The sequence below is a fragment of the Mytilus trossulus genome, chromosome 3 (assembly GCF_036588685.1).
Source record: "Mytilus trossulus isolate FHL-02 chromosome 3, PNRI_Mtr1.1.1.hap1, whole genome shotgun sequence".
Taxonomy (NCBI): domain Eukaryota; kingdom Metazoa; phylum Mollusca; class Bivalvia; order Mytilida; family Mytilidae; genus Mytilus; species Mytilus trossulus.
In genome coordinates this window covers 69,696,927-69,710,186 of record NC_086375.1, presented here as the reverse complement: position 1 = coordinate 69,710,186, position 13,260 = coordinate 69,696,927, and the positions used below count along the sequence as shown (strand labels likewise).

Here is a 13,260-nt window from a genome sequence, read left to right as displayed (position 1 = left end):
CAGAGGAATATGATACTGCTTTTAAAATAATATAAACGAACTATTCTACATTGGCTAGAGGTTTAGGGAGAGTTTAACACAAATTTGATTCCCGACGCATTTTTGCGCATGTTCCAAGTCAGGAATCTTTGTTAGTCTTGCTGGGTTTCTTTTGAATTTGTAAGTCTTGGATTTTAGTGCTGCCTCCATTTTGATACTTAGAATTTATTACTTTTAGGGGCCATTTTAAGCCCGCCTCTGGGTGCAAGATTGTCTTGCTTCATTGAAGACCAGTTGTTTTCTACTCATTTGTCAGGTTGACTCTTTTGACAATTTTCCGTTTTCATTCTATATGCAATGATTATAAAAAGTCATGTAAGTGTTGTAATTTAGTTCTGTATTTAGGTGCAAATAATGCGTAGCAATATTTTAAGATAGCAAATCACCTCAATAAATCACTTGCAGTAAGCACATTGTATTATTTTCAGTTAGTATTGCATAGAATAGGAAATTTAGTGAAACAAGTTCAGTTTTTAACCAAATTTGTAAAAAAATTAAGTTCAAACAGAAATTGGCAATAGAACAAAGTGATCAACTTAAATCAACTTGTGTTGGTTTTCGTTAGTCAAGCAAAAACCTAACAAGTGCATAAATCTTTACTGCATAAATCAATGTTAATTTGAATGTCAGCTAAATGAACTGTCAATACAAAACTATTTTCCTGTCGATATTAGTTCTACATAGCCAACCTGGTTAACCAATATGTTTGGCATTCTTTTTGTGAGAAGCTGTGTAATGTATACAAAATAATTATTTTTTTGAAATTAGCCAACAATCGTCTTAATTCTACTGACAATACTTATATTTAAGGAGTCTGATGATTTAAGTCATATTGTCATTTTTATTAATCATTTTACTGTTAACACAATTATTATCGAGATACTCCACAAAATCGCTTAAATTGGTACAAATTAATTACTTCAGAGCTTATTTATATTTGAATTGAAAAAGTTAAAAAAAAATTAAAAGTGTGAAAATAATGTAAATTTTGACGTCTGTCGAACCGTACCTTTTACCTATTTTGTATTCGGTTATGTTGTATGTTGAATCGATTTAATTAGAATGCATACAATGTTGCTGACTTTGTCACATATTGATGGGCCTATCAAAACCCTGGAACGTCTAAATAAATCTGTCTACTGTTGTCTTCAAATCACTGTCATCTACCTGTTTTTTTTTATTTGGTTTGGTTTCTATCTAATTGATTTTTTTACAAATAAAAACAATAGTGTAAAAATTTTAAAAACATCACGCTTTGATAATTGTCAATCAATTATTCAAACTTTTTAGATCTCTTTTTATATAATAATCGCTATGGTGGTGTGTTGTTGACGTTTACCACACATAAACCACACAACCAACCAAACTCAAAACCGGAGAGTGAAGAGTTATAAGGTGTGTTATATTCAGAATAATCAAAAGAATTAAAAATAAGGCAAAAAGGGCGATTTTGATTACAACTAAAGAAGCATATATAGTCACGGTCATATGTAATAAAAATATGTCTTCAAAAACAACCAATGCAATACTTGATTGTTAGAATGTTTAGAAATCGTTATTAAAAGCCATAATTAAAATGTCTTTTCAAAAGACATTTAGAAGTATTAACCATATTCCATGATAATTTTAACATTCTATTAAAATGAAACAACAAAAGAACATTTTGACATTTTAAGGTTTATAGCTTTTTATTCATCAATGTTTATTTCCACATTGGTCTCCTTGAATTGTTCATGCTTCATTTTTCCCGGGGTAGCACTTCTGATTACCATTTAGTCAGCTTCAGTGTAAAGCTTGATCCATCAGTTGGGAAGAATCTGTCCGAAGCTGAAACCAAATAAAATTGTCCCTTTATTGCAATACAGATTATGAGTTTGATCAAATAACAAATATACGTTTTATGTTATCTAAAATGTGATAACATTGTTTAATTTAAAGCCACTTGTTGACAAATCAGGGTCCAATTCTATCGGATAATGATAGTGTTCCATTGAAAAACTGATCATCAATGACCGCCTTTCTCATTGTCTAAGTTTAACGTTTTACGTTGTTTTTAAGTTGTGTTTCCCTCGATTTTAGTTTGTAACCTGGATTCGTTTTCTCTCAATCGAGTTATGACTTGTGCACAGCAGTATACTACTGTTGCCGTTATGTTTTTTCAAATCGACATACTTTGAATTGTACAGTTTGTGCAATAGGTAATGATAATAATTTTGATTCCGGAGACCACAAATATGATTATTACCTGAAGACAACGGAGTGTCATTGGAATCCAACATCTGCCAATATTGTCTATTTACAGTTAGAGCAGACATACCACAAACCGATCTGATCGATTGACCATATGTTGTTGTAGTACTGGTAAAGCTAAAAAAAGCAAATAAAACAAAGCGTTAGTATTTGTTTCATTTCTTCAAAGTTATAGTTTTTTCCGAGTAATGTCAATGTCAGCTGACTTTGATCAAAAAGTATTTTTTTAAATATTTCGGTTTCAGTCGTTAAATACATGTAACTATGTTTTCTCTCGTGTACCGAAAGTATGTTGGGTTGTGTTTTTATTTTTGTCTCTTTTTGTCATTTGAATAATTAAATCTAAAGATGGTTTGTCTTGAAAACAATAAAACTTATGTTTTTGAGTCAAATTGGGTGTGTGCCAAGTAAGGAATATGACAGTTGTTATTCGTTCGTTTGATGTGTTTGAGCTCTTGATTCTGTCATTTGATTAAGGACTTCTCGTTTTAACCTGTCCTCAGATTCCAGTATTTTTGTGATTTTACCTTTTTGTAATTAATATAAGTTCTTACCTAAAAGAAGAATCAACAGCTTGTAAATTCTGCAACGCATTAAATAACGTCTGACCTTCATTTATAGAAACTGACCACACTTGATTGAAATGACCTGATACGTTGTTTATAACTGTAATTTTAATTGAGAATACCTTCGACGAAGGAGGGGTAGTTACTAAAAGAAAAGAAGTAAGTATAAAAAAGAAGATGTGGTATGATTGCCAATAAGACAACTATCCACAAAAGACCAAAATGACACAAACATTAACAACTATAGGTCACCGTACGGCCTTCAACAATGAGCAAAGCTCATACCGCATAGTCAGCTATAAAAGGCCCCGATAAGACAATGTAAAACAATTCAAACGAGAAAACTAACGGCCTTATTTATGTAAAAAAATGAACGAAAAACAAATATGTAACACATAAACAAACGACAACCACTGAATTACAGGCTCCTGACTTGGGGCAGGCACATACATTAATAATGTGGCGGGGTTAAACATGTTAGCGGGATCCCAACACTCCCTCTAACCTTTGACAGTGGTATAACAGTACAACATAAGAACGAAGTCGGCTTTAAATGACACAAAATCATTTAATTTTTTTAGCCTTTTCTAAATGATATTATACATATTTTTATTTATTTTTTAGATTGGATCTATATACTTAACTCTAACAGATAATATTTTTCTTAACAAATCCTTCATGTGTGTGCATCACTGTGTGTAACATATGTTTCGAAATTCGAAATATGACATTCTTATCATTGCGACAAAAATGCGCAAACTGTTTTATACCAACGAAGAAGGAAATCAAACATTCTTATGTGCTTTCTTTGCACAGTATTTTACGTAAATATGTTTTTTTCAATAAAATGTATATTGATTGAAGTTGTGTAGTTCTATTTTCAATTTATATAATGGCTTTTTTTACTCTTATTTATACTAAATCGAACACGTCAGTCTTTAATTTCGAATACTTTACCTATTAAGTCTGATATACAGGGGGTTCTGCCAACATCGATGTACGACGTTTTGGCCAGGGCTGGTAACACTGACAGCAACATAAACTTCTGTGGATTATTGCTTCGATCTGCAATAAACATGTTAAAACAAAATAGCATGATTACAGTTCAACTTATAATCACCAATGTGAGAACAACTGCCTTTCCTAACAAAATGTCAACAGTTATAAGTCCTTAAACAAATGCAACAAAACATACATTTAAGTATAAGTGTTTCATATCTTCGAAATATTGTTTGATACGTTGCGCAAAGGATGAAAATTAGAATTCTGTTTTTCTAATAAATCTTTATAAAACATAAGACGACTACTGTACGAAACCTTTATCGCTGAAATATTTCTTGAATATAAACATCCAAAAGTGGCCTTTTTCGTTTTCATACTTGAACCAACATGAATATCTATAAATATTCTAACAAAAATGTGGTTAACAAGAACATATAATTGAATGAACAAAGAGAAGGGGATGTTTCCGGCTGCCGTTTAAAAACAAGGTTTTTTATTTGTATTCACTTATAAGGAACGTGCACTGTATTAAAAGTATTTAGGATTCTTTGTACTTATCTTATCAAAGGAATATGTGAATGTATACCTACCAATAGAATTTGCCATGAATGTTATCCCAGCATCTGACAGTGATTCCAATGATTTATTTTTGCTTGCAAATATTGCCTGATTAAGTTAAAAAAAAGAGTTTAAATTATCAATTTCAGAAAGACTAGCTAATATGTATTTATATATGTGTATATCTTTATATACTATGGTTCCATGGGCGTATATATATATATAAACGCCTAAAAAGTGTACATAACAACACCAATAACACAAAAAGGAACTATAAATGTAATTATTTATAAATATTTCGGATAACAGATATCCTTCGTCAGTCAGATTCTGATGTTAAATGAATCATCTTTAAGTCTTCTTAGATTAAACTTTTACTAAATCTTGAAATTTATACAATAAAAAAGGCAAACCGAACATCAGTTTAGACGCTTGCACCATTCCAAAAATACGTTGAATATGAGATAGGTTATATGACTAATTACATCAGAGAGTTCAAATAAATGTTTTAAATAAAAATAATAATGTGCGATATGAACTAGCACAATTGTAAAGCTTTAACAGTGTCGATAATTATGATGTAACAAGAAAGATTGCGTCAATAAGAATTCCTAATAAACAGCATTGAACGGTCTTATTTTTAAATAAAAAGCACTGAACGGTCTAAATTTCTAAATATTTCAGATTTGACAACTGTAGTGTAGTTACATTAGAGTCTGCGATGTTTAAAACAAACGGCCGTTTAAATATAATAACAAGTTTTGACACAAGTAAAATAGTTGGACGTGGCTTGGTACTTATACATCCCTCAAAAAATTAAGCAATTTAGATTGTTATATTCAACAGATATATTTTAGAGATGAGTAAGGTAAAGAAATAGAAACGGAGACTGTCATAATAAGTAATATGACCCAGATGTGAAGCACTGCATGGTGTTGAACTACATCTTTTCATTTATCCCATTTGGTGCCAAAGTTGTTAATTTTCTTATCCAAAATCTTTCCCGAGTAAGTCTATCCTCCCTAGACCAAGCAGAGTTGTGGTCAATGATAGTAATGGTTAGTCGATTGAGATCTGCCTTAGTGTGGCCAGGCGATCTCAAATGTCGACTAAGAGGTAGGTCTGGCTTGCATTGGTAGTCGCTACGATGACCGTTCATTCGTTTGTGAAACGGCTGTTCTGACTGTAGGAGATACACAACATTTGTAGTCTGGCAATTAACATTGCAAAATATGGTGTATTCTGTACCAGTGGAGTGACTGTTAAAAGTCTGGGTATCCAGTATTTGTTTGCAAGTCAGACATCGTTTGTTTCCACAACCCTTACAAGAGCCCACTGACGAAGAGCCTGCTTGAGAGGATTGAGATATATATCATGTACTGTAGTACGCCGCTAGATTAAAACTGACGTGGAAAGGTAACATATGGCCACCGAAAGCTCTTTTTTTGAGAGCCCAGGTGGTCGTGTGGTCTAGCGGGACGGCTGCAGTGCAGGCGATTTGGTGTCACGATATCACAGAAGCATGGGTTCGAATCCCGGCGAGGGAAGAACCAAAAATTTGCGAAAGCAAATTTACAGATCTAACATTGTTGGGTTGATGTTTAGACGAGTTGTATATACATTATGTACACAGCCATGTATCACCATCATTGATGGCGATCCGATGGATACATCTGTTGTAGGGTTGTCACTGACTCAGACGTACTTATGAATATAATTATTTTCTGTGACTGTATCTTACATTAATTTGTAGGATCCTTTACTATAGATAATTTAGCTGATCTGTAACAATAACATCTTCATGCCTTATATATCATGTACTGTAGTACGCCGCTAGATTAAAACTGACGTGGAAAGGTAACATATGGCCACCGAAAGCTCTTTTTTTGAGAGCCCAGGTGGTCGTGTGGTCTAGCGGGACGGCTGCAGTGCAGGCGATTTGGTGTCACGATATCACAGAAGCATGGGTTCGAATCCCGGCGAGGGAAGAACCAAAAATTTGCGAAAGCAAATTTACAGATCTAACATTGTTGGGTTGATGTTTAGACGAGTTGTATATACATTATGTACACAGCCATGTATCACCATCATTGATGGCGATCCGATGGATACATCTGTTGTAGGGTTGTCACTGACTCAGACGTACTTATGAATATAATTATTTTCTGTGACTGTATCTTACATTAATTTGTAGGATCCTTTACTATAGATAATTTAGCTGATCTGTAACAATAACATCTTCATGCCTTATATATCATGTACTGTAGTACGCCGCTAGATTAAAACTGACGTGGAAAGGTAACATATGGCCACCGAAAGCTCTTTTTTTGAGAGCCCAGGTGGTCGTGTGGTCTAGCGGGACGGCTGCAGTGCAGGCGATTTGGTGTCACGATATCACAGAAGCATGGGTTCGAATCCCGGCGAGGGAAGAACCAAAAATTTGCGAAAGCAAATTTACAGATCTAACATTGTTGGGTTGATGTTTAGACGAGTTGTATATACATTATGTACACAGCCATGTATCACCATCATTGATGGCGATCCGATGGATACATCTGTTGTAGGGTTGTCACTGACTCAGACGTACTTATGAATATAATTATTTTCTGTGACTGTATCTTACATTAATTTGTAGGATCCTTTACTATAGATAATTTAGCTGATCTGTAACAATAACATCTTCATGCCTTATATATCATGTACTGTAGTACGCCGCTAGATTAAAACTGACGTGGAAAGGTAACATATGGCCACCGAAAGCTCTTTTTTTGAGAGCCCAGGTGGTCGTGTGGTCTAGCGGGACGGCTGCAGTGCAGGCGATTTGGTGTCACGATATCACAGAAGCATGGGTTCGAATCCCGGCGAGGGAAGAACCAAAAATTTGCGAAAGCAAATTTACAGATCTAACATTGTTGGGTTGATGTTTAGACGAGTTGTATATACATTATGTACACAGCCATGTATCACCATCATTGATGGCGATCCGATGGATACATCTGTTGTAGGGTTGTCACTGACTCAGACGTACTTATGAATATAATTATTTTCTGTGACTGTATCTTACATTAATTTGTAGGATCCTTTACTATAGATAATTTAGCTGATCTGTAACAATAACATCTTCATGCCTTATATATCATGTACTGTAGTACGCCGCTAGATTAAAACTGACGTGGAAAGGTAACATATGGCCACCGAAAGCTCTTTTTTTGAGAGCCCAGGTGGTCGTGTGGTCTAGCGGGACGGCTGCAGTGCAGGCGATTTGGTGTCACGATATCACAGAAGCATGGGTTCGAATCCCGGCGAGGGAAGAACCAAAAATTTGCGAAAGCAAATTTACAGATCTAACATTGTTGGGTTGATGTTTAGACGAGTTGTATATACATTATGTACACAGCCATGTATCACCATCATTGATGGCGATCCGATGGATACATCTGTTGTAGGGTTGTCACTGACTCAGACGTACTTATGAATATAATTATTTTCTGTGACTGTATCTTACATTAATTTGTAGGATCCTTTACTATAGATAATTTAGCTGATCTGTAACAATAACATCTTCATGCCTTATATATCATGTACTGTAGTACGCCGCTAGATTAAAACTGACGTGGAAAGGTAACATATGGCCACCGAAAGCTCTTTTTTTGAGAGCCCAGGTGGTCGTGTGGTCTAGCGGGACGGCTGCAGTGCAGGCGATTTGGTGTCACGATATCACAGAAGCATGGGTTCGAATCCCGGCGAGGGAAGAACCAAAAATTTGCGAAAGCAAATTTACAGATCTAACATTGTTGGGTTGATGTTTAGACGAGTTGTATATACATTATGTACACAGCCATGTATCACCATCATTGATGGCGATCCGATGGATACATCTGTTGTAGGGTTGTCACTGACTCAGACGTACTTATGAATATAATTATTTTCTGTGACTGTATCTTACATTAATTTGTAGGATCCTTTACTATAGATAATTTAGCTGATCTGTAACAATAACATCTTCATGCCTTATATATCATGTACTGTAGTACGCCGCTAGATTAAAACTGACGTGGAAAGGTAACATATGGCCACCGAAAGCTCTTTTTTTGAGAGCCCAGGTGGTCGTGTGGTCTAGCGGGACGGCTGCAGTGCAGGCGATTTGGTGTCACGATATCACAGAAGCATGGGTTCGAATCCCGGCGAGGGAAGAACCAAAAATTTGCGAAAGCAAATTTACAGATCTAACATTGTTGGGTTGATGTTTAGACGAGTTGTATATACATTATGTACACAGCCATGTATCACCATCATTGATGGCGATCCGATGGATACATCTGTTGTAGGGTTGTCACTGACTCAGACGTACTTATGAATATAATTATTTTCTGTGACTGTATCTTACATTAATTTGTAGGATCCTTTACTATAGATAATTTAGCTGATCTGTAACAATAACATCTTCATGCCTTATATATCATGTACTGTAGTACGCCGCTAGATTAAAACTGACGTGGAAAGGTAACATATGGCCACCGAAAGCTCTTTTTTTGAGAGCCCAGGTGGTCGTGTGGTCTAGCGGGACGGCTGCAGTGCAGGCGATTTGGTGTCACGATATCACAGAAGCATGGGTTCGAATCCCGGCGAGGGAAGAACCAAAAATTTGCGAAAGCAAATTTACAGATCTAACATTGTTGGGTTGATGTTTAGACGAGTTGTATATACATTATGTACACAGCCATGTATCACCATCATTGATGGCGATCCGATGGATACATCTGTTGTAGGGTTGTCACTGACTCAGACGTACTTATGAATATAATTATTTTCTGTGACTGTATCTTACATTAATTTGTAGGATCCTTTACTATAGATAATTTAGCTGATCTGTAACAATAACATCTTCATGCCTTATATATCATGTACTGTAGTACGCCGCTAGATTAAAACTGACGTGGAAAGGTAACATATGGCCACCGAAAGCTCTTTTTTTGAGAGCCCAGGTGGTCGTGTGGTCTAGCGGGACGGCTGCAGTGCAGGCGATTTGGTGTCACGATATCACAGAAGCATGGGTTCGAATCCCGGCGAGGGAAGAACCAAAAATTTGCGAAAGCAAATTTACAGATCTAACATTGTTGGGTTGATGTTTAGACGAGTTGTATATACATTATGTACACAGCCATGTATCACCATCATTGATGGCGATCCGATGGATACATCTGTTGTAGGGTTGTCACTGACTCAGACGTACTTATGAATATAATTATTTTCTGTGACTGTATCTTACATTAATTTGTAGGATCCTTTACTATAGATAATTTAGCTGATCTGTAACAATAACATCTTCATGCCTTATATATCATGTACTGTAGTACGCCGCTAGATTAAAACTGACGTGGAAAGGTAACATATGGCCACCGACAGCTCTTTTTTTGAGAGCCCAGGTGGTCGTGTGGTCTAGCGGGACGGCTGCAGTGCAGGCGATTTGGTGTCACGATATCACAGAAGCATGGGTTCGAATCCCGGCGAGGGAAGAACCAAAAATTTGCGAAAGCAAATTTACAGATCTAACATTGTTGGGTTGATGTTTAGACGAGTTGTATATACATTATGTACACAGCCATGTATCACCATCATTGATGGCGATCCGATGGATACATCTGTTGTAGGGTTGTCACTGACTCAGACGTACTTATGAATATAATTATTTTCTGTGACTGTATCTTACATTAATTTGTAGGATCCTTTACTATAGATAATTTAGCTGATCTGTAACAATAACATCTTCATGCCTTATATATCATGTACTGTAGTACGCCGCTAGATTAAAACTGACGTGGAAAGGTAACATATGGCCACCGACAGCTCTTTTTTTGAGAGCCCAGGTGGTCGTGTGGTCTAGCGGGACGGCTGCAGTGCAGGCGATTTGGTGTCACGATATCACAGAAGCATGGGTTCGAATCCCGGCGAGGGAAGAACCAAAAATTTGCGAAAGCAAATTTACAGATCTAACATTGTTGGGTTGATGTTTAGACGAGTTGTATATACATTATGTACACAGCCATGTATCACCATCATTGATGGCGATCCGATGGATACATCTGTTGTAGGGTTGTCACTGACTCAGACGTACTTATGAATATAATTATTTTCTGTGACTGTATCTTACATTAATTTGTAGGATCCTTTACTATAGATAATTTAGCTGATCTGTAACAATAACATCTTCATGCCTTATATATCATGTACTGTAGTACGCCGCTAGATTAAAACTGACGTGGAAAGGTAACATATGGCCACCGAAAGCTCTTTTTTTGAGAGCCCAGGTGGTCGTGTGGTCTAGCGGGACGGCTGCAGTGCAGGCGATTTGGTGTCACGATATCACAGAAGCATGGGTTCGAATCCCGGCGAGGGAAGAACCAAAAATTTGCGAAAGCAAATTTACAGATCTAACATTGTTGGGTTGATGTTTAGACGAGTTGTATATACATTATGTACACAGCCATGTATCACCATCATTGATGGCGATCCGATGGATACATCTGTTGTAGGGTTGTCACTGACTCAGACGTACTTATGAATATAATTATTTTCTGTGACTGTATCTTACATTAATTTGTAGGATCCTTTACTATAGATAATTTAGCTGATCTGTAACAATAACATCTTCATGCCTTATATATCATGTACTGTAGTACGCCGCTAGATTAAAACTGACGTGGAAAGGTAACATATGGCCACCGAAAGCTCTTTTTTTGAGAGCCCAGGTGGTCGTGTGGTCTAGCGGGACGGCTGCAGTGCAGGCGATTTGGTGTCACGATATCACAGAAGCATGGGTTCGAATCCCGGCGAGGGAAGAACCAAAAATTTGCGAAAGCAAATTTACAGATCTAACATTGTTGGGTTGATGTTTAGACGAGTTGTATATACATTATGTACACAGCCATGTATCACCATCATTGATGGCGATCCGATGGATACATCTGTTGTAGGGTTGTCACTGACTCAGACGTACTTATGAATATAATTATTTTCTGTGACTGTATCTTACATTAATTTGTAGGATCCTTTACTATAGATAATTTAGCTGATCTGTAACAATAACATCTTCATGCCTTATATATCATGTACTGTAGTACGCCGCTAGATTAAAACTGACGTGGAAAGGTAACATATGGCCACCGAAAGCTCTTTTTTTGAGAGCCCAGGTGGTCGTGTGGTCTAGCGGGACGGCTGCAGTGCAGGCGATTTGGTGTCACGATATCACAGAAGCATGGGTTCGAATCCCGGCGAGGGAAGAACCAAAAATTTGCGAAAGCAAATTTACAGATCTAACATTGTTGGGTTGATGTTTAGACGAGTTGTATATACATTATGTACACAGCCATGTATCACCATCATTGATGGCGATCCGATGGATACATCTGTTGTAGGGTTGTCACTGACTCAGACGTACTTATGAATATAATTATTTTCTGTGACTGTATCTTACATTAATTTGTAGGATCCTTTACTATAGATAATTTAGCTGATCTGTAACAATAACATCTTCATGCCTTATATATCATGTACTGTAGTACGCCGCTAGATTAAAACTGACGTGGAAAGGTAACATATGGCCACCGAAAGCTCTTTTTTTGAGAGCCCAGGTGGTCGTGTGGTCTAGCGGGACGGCTGCAGTGCAGGCGATTTGGTGTCACGATATCACAGAAGCATGGGTTCGAATCCCGGCGAGGGAAGAACCAAAAATTTGCGAAAGCAAATTTACAGATCTAACATTGTTGGGTTGATGTTTAGACGAGTTGTATATACATTATGTACACAGCCATGTATCACCATCATTGATGGCGATCCGATGGATACATCTGTTGTAGGGTTGTCACTGACTCAGACGTACTTATGAATATAATTATTTTCTGTGACTGTATCTTACATTAATTTGTAGGATCCTTTACTATAGATAATTTAGCTGATCTGTAACAATAACATCTTCATGCCTTATATATCATGTACTGTAGTACGCCGCTAGATTAAAACTGACGTGGAAAGGTAACATATGGCCACCGAAAGCTCTTTTTTTGAGAGCCCAGGTGGTCGTGTGGTCTAGCGGGACGGCTGCAGTGCAGGCGATTTGGTGTCACGATATCACAGAAGCATGGGTTCGAATCCCGGCGAGGGAAGAACCAAAAATTTGCGAAAGCAAATTTACAGATCTAACATTGTTGGGTTGATGTTTAGACGAGTTGTATATACATTATGTACACAGCCATGTATCACCATCATTGATGGCGATCCGATGGATACATCTGTTGTAGGGTTGTCACTGACTCAGACGTACTTATGAATATAATTATTTTCTGTGACTGTATCTTACATTAATTTGTAGGATCCTTTACTATAGATAATTTAGCTGATCTGTAACAATAACATCTTCATGCCTTATATATCATGTACTGTAGTACGCCGCTAGATTAAAACTGACGTGGAAAGGTAACATATGGCCACCGAAAGCTCTTTTTTTGAGAGCCCAGGTGGTCGTGTGGTCTAGCGGGACGGCTGCAGTGCAGGCGATTTGGTGTCACGATATCACAGAAGCATGGGTTCGAATCCCGGCGAGGGAAGAACCAAAAATTTGCGAAAGCAAATTTACAGATCTAACATTGTTGGGTTGATGTTTAGACGAGTTGTATATACATTATGTACACAGCCATGTATCACCATCATTGATGGCGATCCGATGGATACATCTGTTGTAGGGTTGTCACTGACTCTGCACTGCAGCCGTCCCGCTAGACCACACAACCACCTGGGCTCTCAAAAAAAGAGCTGTCGCTGGCCATGTGTTACCTTTCCACGTCAGTTT

At 37.1% G+C, this 13,260-nt stretch overlaps 1 protein-coding gene across 2 annotated transcripts in view; it reads right to left on the bottom strand.

Annotated features, from left to right (window-relative positions):
• Positions 1 to 1,725: 1,725 nt before the first annotated feature.
• LOC134709676 (transcobalamin-2-like) overlaps positions 1,726 to 13,260 on the bottom strand; it is a 35,143-nt gene continuing 23,608 nt past the window's right edge. For both annotated transcript variants that reach the window (XM_063569823.1, XM_063569824.1), the window contains exons 7-11: positions 4,448 to 4,523; positions 3,813 to 3,920; positions 2,844 to 3,000; positions 2,285 to 2,406; positions 1,726 to 1,866 (exon numbers count right to left, since the gene is read on the bottom strand). In XM_063569823.1, coding sequence (XP_063425893.1) covers positions 1,805 to 1,866; positions 2,285 to 2,406; positions 2,844 to 3,000; positions 3,813 to 3,920; positions 4,448 to 4,523 — 525 coding nt within the window. In that variant the 3' untranslated portion in view covers positions 1,726 to 1,804. The remainder of the gene's footprint in view (positions 1,867 to 2,284; positions 2,407 to 2,843; positions 3,001 to 3,812; positions 3,921 to 4,447; positions 4,524 to 13,260) is intronic.